The 17,814-nt window shown below is 37.5% G+C and overlaps 1 protein-coding gene across 3 annotated transcripts in view; it reads right to left on the bottom strand.

Annotated features, from left to right (window-relative positions):
* Nucleotides 1–17,814, bottom strand: part of ARHGAP24 (Rho GTPase activating protein 24) — a 516,123-nt gene that overhangs the window by 5,049 nt on the left and 493,260 nt on the right. For all 3 annotated transcript variants that reach the window (XM_049632110.1, XM_049632111.1, XM_049632112.1), the window contains 2 exons: nt 15,332–15,453; nt 2,772–3,849 (listed from right to left, as the gene is read on the bottom strand). In XM_049632110.1, the coding sequence (XP_049488067.1) occupies nt 2,772–3,849; nt 15,332–15,453 (1,200 nt within the window). The remainder of the gene's footprint in view (nt 1–2,771; nt 3,850–15,331; nt 15,454–17,814) is intronic.

The following is a 17,814-nucleotide window of genomic DNA, read 5'->3' as shown; positions in this document are numbered from 1 at the left end:
ACAAACTGTGAGATCATGACCTGAGCCGAAGTTGAATGCCCAACCGACTGAGCCACCAGGCACCCCAAGAATAGTTTTTACCAGGCCAAATAATTGATATCATACAAATGAATTTCTCTGACCACAATACAACAAAGTGAGAAACTAATGTGGGGGGAAAGAACATCAAAGTCATGTGTTTAAAAGCTAAAGAGCATGTATCAGTGATTGATAACTAAACAAAGTTAAATAGTATCCATCTATCTATCATCTATCTATGAATTCTATTTCACTTCAATATTGGTGGGATGTAGTTTAAAAGAAATTGAAAGAGACAAATATGACTCTGAACAGGAATGATCAGAAATTAAATAGAATAGTTAACCTCTTTTTTTTTTTCAATGTTTACTTATTTATTTTTGAGACACACAGAGAGAGAGAGAGGGAGCAAGCAAGGGACAGAGGGACAGAATCTCAATCAGGCTCTGCATTGTCAGTGCAAAACCCAACGTGGGGCTCCAACTCACTGTGAGATCATGATCTGAGCCAAAATCAAGAGTCAGATGCTTAACCAACTGAGCGACCCAGGTGCCCCTAGAACAGTTAACCTCTTCTATTTCCGTGGCTTGGGTATGGGGCAGCTCCTCGGCCCCATTTTTCTGTGGCCCTCTCCCTCTGGCTGTCAGACAGGTAGGAATGCTATAGTGAAATTGAGATGGCATTCTATGGGAAAGTTTTATCATTTTATCAAAGTCTCTGAAATGCACTATACATCACAGAACATAAATACGTCACCAACGTTCTCATAAATCAGAATGATTTTTTTTCCTCTGCTAATACAAGTTTGAAGTGATATCTCTTGCTTCCCTGTGCTAAGTCCTAAGTTATCATCATGCATTGGCAGAAATCCAGAATTCTGGTTGCCAGTGGTTCCAAAAACTACATTCACAAATGAGAGTCTTTCTTCTTAGGTAAACCTCCTGCCACTTGGCATTATAAAGAAAAATTCAAACCAAGTTTCTGCTCACCAAGGTTTACAAAAACTACTTTCTAAGAAAGTAATTTTTCAACTTCATGGATAAGTAGTGCTTTAGTTTATATTTACTTTACCAAAGCTCTTGAAAATATATTTCTTTTGGCCTGAAAATTGACAAATGGATTCAACAAATATTAAAATACATTAAAGTTGACTTTCTGTGTAATGAAGAAGCCATGTGGGGTTTGGAGGCATAGCAGTAATTGAAGCCGGACAAAGAACGGTGTTCACTGCCATGAGGACCCTAGGACACCCACACAGGAGGAGGGCCACCAAGTCACACAGCCTGAATGTGGGGTGGAGACCACAGATGGGCAACTGCATGCTGAACTGAGTCTTGGGTCTTCTCCTACTTGAGAATTAAATCTCCTACATTATGCTGAAAGGAGAACATAAAAACCATCAAGTTTGTAATGTCCGTAACCCTAGTAAAAACACGGGGTGGTGACATTCTGGTTTCTGGCACAGGGTTCTGTTTGTGAGCCCTGGGCTCCATTGTCTGTATTCCCGCCTTTCGAGTCCACGGAAACATCTGACAAACGCCCCTGATCCTGCCTAGATTGCTTCCCTAGAGAAGATGCTAGGTAAACGTCTACCTTGATCATCTTATTAGTAGATGTAAACTGATATAAATTAGGTTTTACCGTAAGTGCTTCCTTATAAATAGTAGTTTTTGCTCCTTGTTTCAGGCCATAATTTCCCTTGTCCATATGAATGCACGTCATGTCATTGTTTTTCTCAAAAATCTCCATGGATTCTAATCTCAGAATAAAAGCCAGACTTAAGGGGCACCTGGGTGGTTCAGTTAGTTAAGCGTCTGACTTCGGCTTGGGTCATGATCTCAGGGTTTGTGAGTTTGAGCCCTGGGTTGGGCTCTGGGCTGACAGTGCAGAGTCTGCTTGGGATTCTCTCTGTGTGTCTGCCTCTCCCTTGCTCTCTGTGTCTCTCAGAAATAAACTTAAAAAAAAAAAGCCAGACTTAAAATGATCTCCAAGGCCCTCTCTGAGTCCCTGCCCATCCCATCTCATGGCATTTCCACTTGCTCTACCCCCAAATGTCTGCACAGCGTCCTTTTTGACTTCCTGTAAGGCCCTGCACATGACCTTGCACCTCACCAATGCTTCTTACCCTCTACCCTGCGTTAGTCTTCTCCTTAGCATCTGATCTATTCTACTACTTGATCTGTCTCTGTAGTAGAATGGAAGCAGGTTCCACGAGGGCTGAGTTTTTGCCTATTTTATTCACTGCTGAATCTTCAGGGCCTAGAGTGGAGCCTGGAAGAGGGCAGACACTCTCTCAGCATTCAACTATGAAAAGAATGAAAAAGAAAGGTCTGTTTATTTTGATACTTTTCTTCACCCTTATTTCATCCTCTTTCCATCAGTGAAAACATGCTCCTTACTTTCCATTTATCCTTGCCCCTCTCTTTCCAGACCTTAACACAAACCCACACGTTTACTAGCAGAAGATAGCACCATCGAGCACCTATTCTGTGCCAGGGACAAGGCTCAATGATTTCTTACATGCTTTTGAGGTAAAACCTACTCATATTTACGTTTTTCACAGTACGAACCTAAAGCGCAAAGAGATGAAGCAAACTGTCCCCAAATCCCACAGCTGACAAATGGTGAAGCCTAGACTTGAACTCAGGTCTGTGACTCTGGAGCCAGCATGTTTAGCCCCCTGTGTGAACCTGTCCTGCAGTAGGGGTCTGTCGGGCCCTCTCTGGCAGTTAGGAGCTGCAGATTTTCCTCACCTCTTTATCCTGGACTCATACTCTATCTTCTGTTTGGTCATCTCCTGTTTCAGGCTGGACACTAAACTGTGCAGGGCACTGTGGTTGCTGGTGTTGTTGCCCACAAACGTCTCACTGTTGTCGCTGCTGCTGGTGGCACGACTGCTTCGACCTCCCACACTCCTCCGGTCACTTTTGTTTTCATAGTCCCCAGGGTGGGAGAGGTCATCCTGTGGGGGCCCATCCAAAACAGGGTCCTCAAAATTACTCCCGTAAAAGTCTTGCTCTGGGCAGGTGGTGGTGGAAGAGCGACAGGAGTTGGAATTCTCCGGGAGGGAGATTTCACAGGAGGAAGTGGACCAGGTGGCGCTGTCGACACTCTGCTTGTCATCAAGGTTCATCATGGAGAACTGCTGATGGACGTTATCATAGGTGGAGAGTCTGTTGTGCTGGCCTGACTCCCCTGCTTGTTCTTTCTGCTTGTTATCCCTCAGGGTCACGTAGCCATTGGGCAGCCAGCTCATGCTGCGACCGTTCACGGGGTTCCCAAGCATGTCGGGGTTCAAAATGCCCATTCTCACCGTTCCATTCTGTACACTGTGGGTGCCCATTTTGGTACCAGACCCCTTCAGTGAAGAGGTCCTTCTGGCCTGTAAGCTCCCATTGGGAGTGGTTTGGGTTTTCTCCAGGCCTTCGGCATTACTGCTGCTGAAGGACCCATTGGTGACTATCCCACTGCCCTTATTGAAGGCAGGATTCTTTTTGACCATAAGAGGGGGGCTTCTAGAGACGTCCAGCTTGTGAACGCTGTTCCTTGGGCTGTTGGTTTTACTACCTGGTAGAGCTGTGGGGGATCCATTATCCACACCACTTCTCTGGGGAGACTCGGACTTGTCCCAAGAGCACCGCCTACCAGGACTGTCCTTGGTATTATTGTTCTCCTTATTCTGTAGCTGGCCCATGGTGGCTTTCTTCTGAATTTCATTGTTGTTATTGCTCATGCCATCTTGGGGTTTGCTTTGCAGTTCTGCATCTTTGGGGAAGAGGCGATCATGTTTGCTAATCATCATTGACATCAACTGCTGGACCACCACCGTGCCTGGAATTGCATAGAAAACACAGCAGTTTATTTTCCAATTTGAAAGTGACTCTTAAAGAACCACATTCAGATGAACATTCAACATTTTTAGTAGTAGTATATGCAATGAACTGTACCTAGCACTTTACTTTCATTAGTTTAGTCAGATTTTAAAACAAATCAATGAATAGGTAGTTATTATCACTGTATTGTAAATGTTAAGTAACTTGACCAAGGTCACAAAGCTATTAAGGAGCAGATTCAGGGCTTGAAAGCAGAGTTAGCTGGTACCAAAGAACAGGCTTTTAATCATTATGCACAATTTCTTGCAAGTTTAAGATTTAATTATGAGAAATCTTCCTTAGGAGGAGGTCAGCATGATGTCTCATCTGACAACTGCCTGAAACCATCAAGACATTTTAGTAGCATTTCTAAGTGGGACCCTATATGATCTCTGGTGGATACATGGTCTGTCTTTCTCATGTAGCAAGATACTGAAGTTCTTTTTTTTTTTCTTTTCAAATTTTTATTTAAATTCTATTAAGTTCACATGCTATATACAATATTGGTTTCAGGAGCAGAATTCAATGATTCATCACTTACATGCAACATCCAGTGCTAAACATAACAAGTGCCTTCTTTTTTTTTTATTTTTTTAAAAAAATTTTTTAACGCTTATTTATTTTTGAGACAGAGAGAGACAGAGCATGAACAGGGGAGGGGCAGAGAGAGAGGGAGACAGAATCTGAAACAGGCTCCAGGCTCTGAGCAGTCAGCACAGAGCCCAACGTGGGGCTCGAACTCACGGACCGTGAGATCTGACCTGAGCCAAAGTCAGATGCTTAACCGACTGAGCCACCCAGGCGCCCCAACAAGTGCCTTCTTAATACCTATCCATCTAGCCCATCTCCTACCCACCTCCTTCCATCAACTCAATTTGTTCTCTATCTTTAAGAGTTTCTTATGCTTTGTTTCTCTCTCTTTTTTCTTTTCTCCCCCCCCCACCAAGTTCATCTGTTTTGTTTCTTAAATTTTATGTGTAAGTGAAATCATGTTGTCTTTCTCTGACTGACTTATTTTGCTTAGCATAATACAGTCTAGCTTCATCCACATAATTGCAAATGGCAAAATTTCATTCTTATGGATGGCCAACTAATATTCCATTATATATGTGTGTGTATTATTGTATCCTTTAGGTAAATACCTAATAGTGCAATTGCTGGATGGTACGGTAGTTCTATTTTTAGCGTCTTGAGGAACCTCCATACTGTTCTCCAGAGTGACTGCATCAGTTTGCATTCCTTCACAGTGGAAGAGGGTTCCCCTTTCTCCACATCCTCGCCAATACCTGGTTTTTTTTGTGCTGTTAATTTTAGCCATTTTGACAGGTGTGAGGTGGTATCTCATTGTGGTTTTGATTTGTATTTCCCTAATGAGGAGTGGTGTTGAGCATCTTTTCAAATCAGCCATCTGAATGTCTTCTTTGGAAAAGTGTTCTCTATCTTTAGGAGTCTCTTAAATGGATTTCTTAGATGGATTATTTGTTTTTTGGGTGTTTAATCTGATAAATTCTGTTTTTTTAACTTTGTAATAAGATTTTTTTTTAATTTTATTTTTTATTTTTTAAAATTTACATCCAAATTAGTTAGCATATAGTGCAACAATGATTTCAGGAGTAGACTCCTTAGTGCCCCTTACCCATTTAGCACATCCCACCTCCCACAACCCCTCCAGTAACCCTCAGTTTGTTGAGTCTCTTCTGTTTTGTCCCCCTCCCTGTTTTTATATTATTTTTGTTTCCCTTCCCTTATGTTCATCTGTTTTTTCTCTTAAAGTCCTCGTATGAATGAAGTCATGATTTTTGTCTTTCTCTGACCAACCAATTTCGTTTAGCATAATACCCTCCAGTTCCATCCACGTAGTTGCAAATGGCAAGATTTCATTCTTTTTGATTGCTGAGTAATACTCCATTGTATGTATGTATGTATATATATATATATATATATATATATACACCACATTTTCTTTATTCATTCATCCACCGATGGACATTTGGGCTCTTCCATACTTTGGCTATTGTTGATAGTGCTGCTATAAACATGGGGGTGCATGTGTCCCTTCAAAACAGCACACCTGTATCCCTTGGATAAATGCCTAGTAGTGCAACTGCTGGGTGTAGGATAGTTCTATTTTTAGTTTTTTGAGGAACCTCCATACTGCTTTCCAGAGTGGCTGCACCAGCTTGCATTCCCAAAGATACTGAAGTTCTATACGACTTTTGTCACTATTCAAAAGCTTTAAGGCATCTTAAGTGACATCAGCCAGAATGGTAAAATGAAGATCTCCAAAAAGCCTCATCTCCATAAAAGCAACTGACACATGTGTTATGAATCAACATTTTTAGGAATCTGTAAATTAAAGACTTGGTGCAGTCTGGAGAGTGTTTATTCAAGAAAACTGGTTGACTCTCAGTAAGAACAGCAACCTCTGTGGTGTTTTACCTTTCTTCCCATCCTTTTCTCCCTAGCTTTGTAACAGCCTTGAAAACTAATAGCCTAAAATCACAGTGGGAACCAGCAGCTTGGTAGACCCTGCCATGAGCAGAACAGCGTTGGAATTCCAAAGCTCCATTCCCAGATATTGTCATTGTTTGACATACTTGGTGGTTCCCTTGAAGACCCCACTCACAATGCACATCTTTATTTGATCTGGCTAGTAATTTGACCAGTATGAAGAGCATTATTCTCAGGAGCATTTGTCAAAAATAATGAGGGCACTTTTGTTTAATACCATGGCTGCCCGAAGCAGTGGATAACAGTTGGGACAGACAGTAGGCTGTCTTAAAAAGACACAAAGCTTAAAAGGAAAATCTGAGGAATGAGATTTCCACAGGAGGTTTTAGAAAGCTTGGATCTATTCCTGGGAATCTGGAAGACTACATGAATGTTTAAGGTTATGTGTATGTCTACAGCTGTGTGCATGTTCACACAGAAATTAGGAGTCCCTAGTCTCTCACCTCTGGCTTATCTTGAGGCTCTGCATGAGGAGAAACTGAAGGCTACTGCAGAGTTGTAAACTACCTGGCTGAATGTCGAAGGTTTGCCCCAACATGCATACAGAGCCTTTTGGTAAAAGATGGGAAACTTATTGGCCTATGAAATTTAAGGAAATCTTTGCCAATAATTAGTTGACAACTAAGCAAACCAAGCAGAGACTTCAGTGGCCACACATGGCAAAGAATAAAGACTTTATAGAATTAGTCCAGAAAAATCACTAAACAAACAACAACAAACCCTAGGAGGGGGAGAATCTGATATCCAATGTTCTTATTATTATATTATTAAAAATGTTCAGTTTTTGGGGCATCTGGGTGGCTCAATAGGTTAAGCGTCTGACTTCAGCTCAGGTCATGATCTCACAGTTCATGAGTTCGAGCCCCACATCGGGCTCTGCGCTGACAGCTCAGAGCCTGGAGCTTGCTTTGGATTCTCTCTCCCTCTCTCTCTGCCCCTCCCCTGCTCATGCTCTGTTTCAAAAATAAATAGACATTAAAACATTTCTTTTAAAAATGTTCAGTTTTCAACAAAAAATATGAGACATGCAAAGAATAAAGACATTATGGCCCATATACAGGAAAAAACAAACTCTGAGGAAGCCTAGACATGGCACTCACTAGACAAAGACTTTAATTCAGCTATTTTAAATGCATTTTATTTTATTTTATTTTATTTATTTTCTTAAATGCATTTTAAAAATTAAAGGAAACCATACCTAAAGAAACCAGATGAAAGTGAAAATAATGTCTCACCAAATAGAGTGTATCAATAAAGAGAAACTACAAAAATGAACAAAATAGATATCCTGGAGTTGGAATTTATAATAAGTGAAATGAAAAAAAAATCAGTAGAGGGAATTAACAGCAGATTTGAGCAGGCAGAAGAAAGAATTGGTACACCTGCTAACAAATCAGTAGAGGTTACCCAATCTGAGGAGCATAAAAGAAAAAGAATGAAGAAAAATAAACAGAGCCTCAGAGACCTGTGGGACACCATAACGTATACCATCATATGCCCAATGGTAGTACCAGAAGGACAGTCCCAGAGAAGAAAGAATATTTAAACAAAGAGCTGCTGAAAATGTCCCATTTTGATGAAAACCATGATGTCTACATCCAAAAACTCAGCAAATTCCAAGCTAGGTAAGTGCAAAAGGATCCAAACCTAGACTCATCATAGTCAAGCTGTCTTAAACCCAAAACAAAGAAAGAATCCTGAAAGTAGCAACAGAGAAGCAACTCATGCACAAGGGACCCTTAATAAGATGAACAGCTGATTCTCATCATTTCTCATTGTCAGAAGGAAATGGGATAAAATCTTCAAAATGTTGAAATAAAGACTGTCAGGCGAGAATTCTATATTCAACAAACCTATGTCTCAAAACGGAGGAGAAATAAAGACATTTCTAGATAAACAAAAACTGAGAGAATCTGTTAGTACCAAGCCTAGTTCAAGAGGAAATAACAAAGTTCAGGGCATTTTAACTTTTTTTGGGGGGGGAGGAGGGAGAGAGCGAGCATGGGAGTGTCAGAGAGAGAATCCCAAGCAGGCTCCGCACTGTCAGTGCAGAGACCTAATTGGGCTCAAACTCACAAACTGTGAGATCATGACCTGAGCTGAAAGCAAGAGCTGGACACTTAACCAACTAAGCTACCCAGGGGCCCAGAGTCAGGGCATTTTAGACGATTAAAAGACCTTTGAGAAAGAAAATAATTCTCTTACACATATTAAACTACTATGATTTCCATTTGATTCCCATATTTTCACTATGCACTGTAAAGTATGAATTAGAAATGAATAACAGGTTTCAGACAGAAAAATAGACACTAAAGGACAAAAATGTTGACCTATTATTAAAATTTTTAAACATTTATTATTTTGAGGGAGAGAGAGAGAGAGAGAGAGAAAGACAGAGAGACAGAGTGCAAACGGGGGAGGGGCAGAGAGGGAGACACAGAATCCAAAGGAGGCTTCAGTCTCTGAGCTGTCAGCACAGGGCCCAACACAGAGCTCAAACTCATGGACCCAGAGATCATGACCTGAGCTGAAGTTGGATGCTTACCCAATTGAGCCACCCAGGTGCCCCAAAGTTGGTCTATTATTAAAAGCAGCAATTTATTAAAAAATCAGTGGATTTTTATGGTTTTATGGCATATTATCTGAAATCTCAAAATGTATTTTCACATATTCCTCACTGACTTACAAGCTGAGCTCCCCATCCCTTACAACTGGCTGACACCATTAAACAGGCTTCTCAACTAGTTTCCTAACTCGGAGCCCCTTCTCCCTCAATAATATAAGACTTATTAAGTATTAACTTATTCATGTGCCCACAATAAAGTGGTAATAGGTTAATGTAAACCTCAATCATCTTTGCCTTAGCTTGAACTATACTAATTTGATGTGTTAATTGGGGTTTATATGATGTTGGTAAAAGCTCCTAGGAATAGTCTCTGAGAAATAAACATAGCAAAACAACTAAAATGTAAATGTAGTTTCTACATAAATGTAAATGTAGTTTACATTATGTTAGTTAATGTAGTAAATGTAGTTAGTAAATGTAGTTTCTATATAAAATACCTAAATTGAGATTTGGTAAGGAAAATGATGACAAGGGCTTTTGACAATGCAGATTTCTGCCGAAACAGCTACTAATTGTGTAGCTGTCAGAGAGTAGAGGCCTGATATGGAGTGAGGCCACTCTTCAGCTTAAAGCAACGCCTCAGCAAAATTTGACTCTATATAATTCAAAATCATATTCTGAATATTAAAAAAATGTGTTAAATCCATCTGTATCCTGCACACTTTTGTGATCATCTAAAACTTAACGATAGATTTAGATCAAGAATCTTCAATGTGCCAGGTCTGATGCTGGGCCAGTGTTGCTCAAACATTAATGTTCACTAAAATTTCCTGGAGATTCTGTTCAAATGTAGGCATTAAGCGGGTCATAAGATTTTACATTTCAAACCAGCTCCCGGATGACACCAGTAATGACAGAATAATATAACTGACATCACCTGGAAGCTCCAAACTGCAAATCTGAACAGAACCTACATGTTAACAATATCCCCAGGAGATTCCTATGTCTGTTAGAGTTTGAGAAACACTGTGTTTGGTGGAGATATTTCACTTATATCTCTTGAGTTTCTCAAAAGGTTATGAGATAGGACTTAAAATTTTTCAAATGAGGTTCAAATTGAGGTTCTGAGAGGTTAAGCTGTTTGTTCAAGGCCACATAGATGATAAATGACCAAGGTTACCAGTTTTATACTTCATCTTTTTACTCCAAAGCATGCACTCGTCCTATTATGTTTCAGCTGTTGGAATTTAAAGTGTTGTAGTATCAAGTAAACTTGGGGTTGTTCTAAATAAGAAACCAAATAGGGGCACCTGGGTGGCTCAGTTGGTTAAGTGTCTGACTTCAGCTCAGGTCACGATCTCATGGCTCGTGAGTTTGAGCCCTGCATCAGGCTCTGTGCTGACAGCTCAGAGCCTGGAGCCTGCTTCCGATTCTGTGTCTCCCTCTCTCTCTGCTCCTCCCCAACTTTCATCCTGTTTCCGTTTGTCTCTCTCTCAGAAATCAATAAACATTAAAAAAAAAGAAAGAAACTAAATAAAAGACATCTATTGAATCAGAGTTGTGGAAGAAAAATGACTCAATAAAATTAATGGTATCATAAACCCATCTTTCCTTTTGAAGCAACCTCTGACTTTGTCATCCCAGTTTCAGTGCATATAGGAGTGAATCGGACGAAAAAATTTTAATCGAGTTAAAATGGCTGTCAACAATGTCGCTATGTACTATGTAAAGACATGTGTACTTAGTCCTATTTTACTATTTGCTCACATGACAGACACACTTTCAAATATTAGCAGCCTCTACTATATATGACTTTGCCTAGTACTTTGGGAAAATGGAGCTTTTTCCCATCACTGGAATATTAACATTTGAAGCATTTCTGCTTCTCACTATAGCTATGAACCATGTGGGGCATTTAATTCATCAAAGAGAGATATTCCCAAGGTCTCCGTGATGAGTCTGTGAATAGCCATGCCAAAGTTACCTGCCACAATTATAGAGTGAGTGTCAGGACCCGAGCAATTTAGGAATCTCTTTCTTCTATCTTGGGAGGCTTTGCTTTCATCTAGTCTCAAGAATAATAAATGGCAATAGTTCTTGTAAAGGGACTTTCTTTCAATTTTTATATCTATTTAGGATAGACTAGCTTAGTAATGATGAAGTATGTGTCACTATATACTCTATCTTTTTTCCTTTTTATTTCCTCCTGTCATTCTCTTCCTTAGGATGCTAATGAAAACCATGAAGCCCAAATAATGAGGTCAGAGTTGTTATAATCACCAGCCCATTCTGAAGAGTCCAAGCAGATTTGGGGAGTCCCACTGTGCTACATGATCCAGAAATTCCCCCTGGCTCGTATACTTTTATAAAGGTTGAATTTAAATACCACATTATAGGTACTTCTTCATGAGAATTGGATAAGAATTCAATTTTCCTTGCAAGGTAACTATGCACATTAAGATACACTTACATGTACACAGAAATATATGGCAGTGTTCTATGAAAGGCAGTTTCAACTTGTATTTTTTGCAATGAATAATCTTGTATATGTGTAATTTTGTACATGTACAGATATATGATGAATTTTGATAAGTGACAGTTCTGGAAATACCATCTAATCATGAAATAGACAATTCCCTTGTGCCTATTTGTAGCTAATTCCCTACCCACACTTCCCAACCATGACAACCACTGATATGCTTTCTAATTCTATAGTTTTTCTTTTTTTAGAATTTCATATAAATGGAATTATACCATATGAAGTCTTTTGTGTCTAGGCATTACTCAGTGTAATACTTTTGACATTTATCCATATTATTGCATGCATCAACAGTTCATTCTTTTTATTGCTGGGTAGTATTCCATTTTATGAGTGTACCCAAAATTGTTTATGCACTAATTGATCACCAATTGGTCTGTTTTCAGATTGGAGCTATTAAATACGAAATAAAGTTGATATGAACATTAAAGTTTTGGTTGAACATGTTTTCTTTCTATGTGGGTAAATATTAGCACACTGCTCTGCTGGGTCTTATAGTTAGTAAATAATTAAGTTTGTAAGAACCCACGCATCTCTTGCAAAATGGCCCAAACATTTTATGTTTCTACCAGCCAAACTTAACATTTTCAGTCTTAATTTTATACTTTGTAGAGGATGTGGAATAGTAGCTCATTATAGCTTAAATTTGCATTTCCCTAATGACTAAAAATGCTGAACATCTTTCCATGTGTTATTTGCTATTTCTTTATCTTTGATGAAATGTCTAATTCAGATCTTTCACCCATTTTTTTCATTGGGTTTGTTGTCTTATTATTTCTATGAGTTATTTATATACTTTTAAAACAAATTCTTTAATCAAATATTTGATTCACAATATATCCCCATTCCTGTGACCTGGGCTTTTGTTCTCTTAAGGATATCTTTTTGAAGAGCAAAAGTTTTAATTTTGATGAAGTCCAACTTATCAACTTATTTTTATGGTTAGAGATTTTTATGTCCTAGTAAGTCTTTGACTAACACAAAGTCATAAGGTTTTTTTCTCTTCTGTTTTCCTCTCTAAGTTTTATGATTTTAGCTCTTACATTTAGGTCTATGAACCATTTCAAGTTAATTTTCTGAGTGATGTCAAGTAAGGATAGAGGATTATTTAATGAATATGCAATTTTTCCAGCATCATTTGTTGAAATGACTATTCCTTTCCCACTGAACTAACTTGGCACATATGTCAAAAACAAATGATGATGTGTGTGTGTGTCTATTTCTGGACTCTCTTTTCTATTGATCTCTATGTCTCTCTTTATATTGGTAAGACACTATCTTGATTATTTGTGGTATTATATTGAGTCTTAAATCAAGTATCATATTTCAACTCTGTTTTCCCTTTCAAGTTGTTTTTGCTATTCTAGATAATTTTTATTTCCATGTAAGGCTTACCTTCAGATTGTCAATTTCTACAAATAAATTTTTTTCTGGATTTTTTTGTTAGAATTATATTGAGACTATAGGTAAACTTTAAGAACATTAATATCTTATTGATTTTGACTATTCTAATTGATGAACATAGTATATTTCCTGATTTATATAGTTCTTTTTCCATAAATGTTTAGTAGTTTTCAGGATATGTGTCCTGTACATATTTTCTTAAATATATCCCTAGTTTTTGACATTTGTGTTGTCCTAAAATTATATTTTTTATTTCAATTTCCAATTGTTCAATGTTAGTGTATAGAAATACAAAGAATTTTTATAAATTGACATTGTATCATGTGACCATTAGTTCATTTATTATAGTAACTTCACTTGTAGATTCTCTAGAATTTTCTATATAAATTATGTTGTCTGTGAATAAACAGAGTTCTACATCTTCCTTTCCTAATATGTATGCTTTTTATTCCTTCCTATTACTTTTTGCTCTGGCTAGGATTTCTAGGAGTGGTAGAAGGAGGCAATCTTACCTTATGTCCAATCTTAGGCGGAAAGCATTCCATCTTTCACCAGTAAGTACAATATTCTAACTAAACTTTTTATAGATGAACTTTGTTAGGTTAAGTTCCTTTTATTTCTAATTTGCTAACAATCTTTATCATGAATGGCATTATATTTTGTAAAAAAATTTTTTTTGGTATCCATAGAGATGATTTTTTTTTAATTTACAAAAAAAAAAGATTAAAAAAATTGATTTTTAAATGGCTAACCAAGTTTTCCTTCCTGGGATAAAATCCACTGGCCTTGATTTATTATCCTTTATATATGAAGCTGAAGTCAGGATATTAGGGCCAGAGACTTTAAAATATAGCAAATAAAATAAGAGTAAAGATTAAATATAATGCCTAGGGAACCTATTTGGTTGATAAAACTGTCAAGAAATGCAAGGAAGTGATTGATACAAATGTCTGTGTAGTAAAATAGAGTTTTAAGTTAAGTGGGGGAGGAAGATGGAGCAACAGGGCACAAGAGAGAGACTTCTGTGATGCCTAAAATGTTATATTTCTTTACCTAGGTGGTGATTTCTAGAGTATCTGTCTTATATAAATTCACCAACAGGGCACTGGGGTAGCTCAGTCAGTTAAGCATCAGATTCTTGATTTTAGCTCAGGTCATGATTTCATGGTGATAAGATTGATCTCCTGATCAGGCTCCATACCCTTCCCATGCACACACGTACCTGCTCTCACTCTCACGCTCTGTCTCTCTCTCTCTCTCTCAAACAAAGTGTGTGTGTGTGTGTGTGTGTGTGTGTGTGTATATATATATATATATATATATATACATATATATACATATATATGTGTGTGTGTATGTATATGTATATATATACATATATATGTGTGTGTGTGTGTATGAGTGTGTGTATATACGTTATTGATGGTTTTCCTTATCATATGCATTTTATAATAAAAAAAATTTTGAGAAAACAATAAAGTATCTTTAAGCTTCCTATAGCTTCAAATTTTATATTTTCTACTGTCTGCTAAACTCTTCGAAAAGAAATTAAGTTTTCTGGACCAACTAACTATCTTACTGCCAAAAATCTGATGTTAAATTGATATCAGACTAAATATTTGATGAAGGAAATGAAGCTTTCTTTCTTTCTTTCTTTCTTTCTTTCTTTCTTTCTTTCTCATAAGACACAGAAGAATGAAAATCTCAGAATTTTCAAGAAAGGAACAGTATCAAGAATATGTTTTGTTCTAAATAACAGAGTGAAGCTAAAAATAGTCATTCTTTCTCTTCCCTCTTCCTTATTAAATTCTTAACTGTTCAATTAGTCCAAACTTAAGAAAACAACGGTATACTAATGGCCATAGGTAAGAAAGGTACTCAAGCAGGAAGGCCTGCTGGAAACAAACAGAAGTAGAAGTTCATTGTGGAAAAGAATCTGAAGCATTTTATAATCTAGAAAACAAGAATTCCCTCATGTTTCAACCCACAGATTAATAAGCAGCATTATCTTACGGAGGACTATATTTTTCTACCTCTTGAAATCAGTCAAGCAAAACCAAAGTTAATAAAAATATATTAACAAAATAGTAACTTTTTGAATTTTCTGAAAATTGCATTGGGCTAAAAAAAATGAACTAGATATTTCTAGTTCTCTTGCATAATACTTTACAGATGATTTATGGAAACTCCATTTATTCTTGTAAGGCCATCGAGGAATCTTTTAGTAAATTATAATATTTAGTAAATTCAAAAAATGCCTGACTTTCAAAGAGAAGATTTTGCCTTAGAAGAACTTGAATCCATAAATGGAGTTACCATGGAGTTACTTATTTCCCTAGTTTCCTCAGAGAATAGGTTCAGACCAACCAAAAAACAGATGATTGTTCTCTTGATGAGAGTGTAAGATAATCATTTGCTTACCCTCCATGATGGTCAAAGGATCTTCCACTTTAGGGCGCAGGATATTAGGGCCAAAGACAGTGGCCAAGTTCTGCACACTCATTTTGTTAACTCCAGAATAGGATTGCACTTCATCCAAGAACCTGTTGGATATAAGAACATGAACAAAACAATGGGATCAAACTTGTCAGTGGAAGAAAATGGGTTATTGGGAAATTTATTAACTATAATATGTTCAAATACAATTACGGAGGCAAAATTATTTAGAAACTCAAACATCTCTCAGTCAAATGTGGAGAAAATATATTGCAAATGATTAAGGATCAAACTTGAGGGATCATAGCAAATATCACCTTTGGCCTGGCTTGGCTTGGCTTCCTCTGTCAATCACAGAAACAGGTGTGTTTAGATAATGCTAATATGGACTTGAGATTCAAGAATATGGATTTTCTTCCAATCCTTAAATAAAACATTAAATTTATAAATGTATTCAATTTGAGAACTATAAATAAGATCATATGGTATAATCCTTTATTTCAGAGAGGCAGATCAACCCTCTTTGTCAAGTAATTTGTGAGCTTCAAATTTATAGTCTATTAGGGGCGCCTGGGTGGCTCAGTCGGTTAAGCAGCCGACTTCGGCTCAGGTCGTGATCTCGCGGTCCGTGAGTTCGAGCCCCGCGTCGGGCTCTGTGCCAACAGCTCGGAGCCTGGAGCCTGTTTCAGATTCTGTGTCTCCCTCTCTCTCTGACCCTCCCCTGTTCATGCTCTGTCCCTCTCTGTCTCAAAAATAAATAAACATTAAAAAATTAAAAAAAAATTTATAGTCTATTAAAAAATGAGATCAAACATGGTTTAAATTAAAACCTTACTTCCACTGATATGAAACATTCTAAGCACAAATTGCTTCAATTTATTAGGTGTTAAAGAATAAGAGGCATGAAATAGACTTTTTCCCGAATGATTTTAGTAGGAGGGATCGTTTCTATCGTCTTTCGGCCTTTTTGCATTCCCCATCCCCTTCTTCATTTCTAAATTTCATGGCTTACTAATTGTACTTATGAGACAAAGAAGAAGTGATAAAAAAAGAACTTACTATTATTTAAAATAATATATTTTATGTGTCAGTCATTGTGCTAACTTATTAAATTCTCAGAGAACTCTGTGAGGTAAATGATATGATTATCTCCATTTTACAGATGAGACACATGAGGCACCAGAAAGGTTAAGAATATTCTCCAAGGACACAGAAGTAACAGGTGGCAGACCTGAGATTTGAACCCAGATTGTCTGACTCTAGAGTCTGTGCTCTTGACAACTCCCCTGTGACTTTAAAGAAAGGCCCCTATTCCACATATTCATTACTGTTATACAGTGCAAGCTATAGTAAAACTGAAGGACAAAAACCTCAAACTACTATTTCTTATTCGAAATAGCTGAAATTAAAAGCCTGCTTAAATGTTTCAAGAGAAGTTAAGTTTTCCTATTGAGGAGCTAAAGATTTGTAATATGGTTCTCAAGAAAGAGCCTTTATCCCTTTTACTTGAAGAGATTGTTCCTCTTTCTCATCCAACACAACAGCTTGAATTAGTTCAAAGTCTTGGGATGGAACCCCTATGTGTTAGTGAATCTATGTGATCAGTGAAACTGATTTATTTCCTTTTTAAATTATGAAACCTAAGCTCATATTTGCTTCCTACCATCACCAGAAAAAGTTATGGTAGAAGGTTTTGGAATTTCTTCTCAGTTACAGTTGACAGTGAACTCCTCAGTGTCCAGCATTAGTCTTAAACTACATAGTTCCCAGTCTGCTAAGCATTTATATAATCATGACACAAAAAGCACATGCAAATAATATACTGTACTGAATTAAAAAGTGAATTACTTAAAAATAAACTGGGAAGCTTCCATTTAAGATACCTACAGTGATGTATAGTGCCAATCACCATCTCTCTTTTGAGATTTAAGATGCATCAATTTTATATCTTCATTTTTTTAGGTTTTATTTAAGTTCCAGTATTGTTAACATACAGTGTAATTCGTTTCAGGTGTATAATTTAGTGATTCCATGCTTACATACCACACCCGGTGATCATCACAGCAAGTGCCCTCCCTAATCCCCATCACCTATTTCACTCATTCCCCCCACCCATCTCCCCTCTGGTAACCATCAGTTTGTTCTCTATAGTTAAGACTCTGTGTCTGGGTTTGCCTCTCTCTTTTTTTCTCCTACGGCTGTTTTGTTTCTTACATTCCACATACGAATGAAATCATATGGTTTATTAAACAGGGGCAGACACGGCACATACCAACCCAGGCCATAAGTTAAATGATCATGAGTGAGAGATTTACCAGGTACAATTACTGTCCTAACAGAATTGAATGATAATGTCTTTTCAATGAGTCTTGAGGTAGGAGAGGAATAGAAAATAATATTTATTCAATTTAAAATAGAATTTAAATTTAAAAACAACTATCTGAAATGTGTTTTCAGGACTCTTTTAC

The sequence above is a fragment of the Panthera uncia genome, chromosome B1 (assembly GCF_023721935.1).
Source record: "Panthera uncia isolate 11264 chromosome B1, Puncia_PCG_1.0, whole genome shotgun sequence".
In the NCBI taxonomy this organism is placed as follows: domain Eukaryota; kingdom Metazoa; phylum Chordata; class Mammalia; order Carnivora; family Felidae; genus Panthera; species Panthera uncia.
Note: the sequence above shows the minus strand (reverse complement) of the source record. Positions and strands in the feature narration are given on the sequence as shown.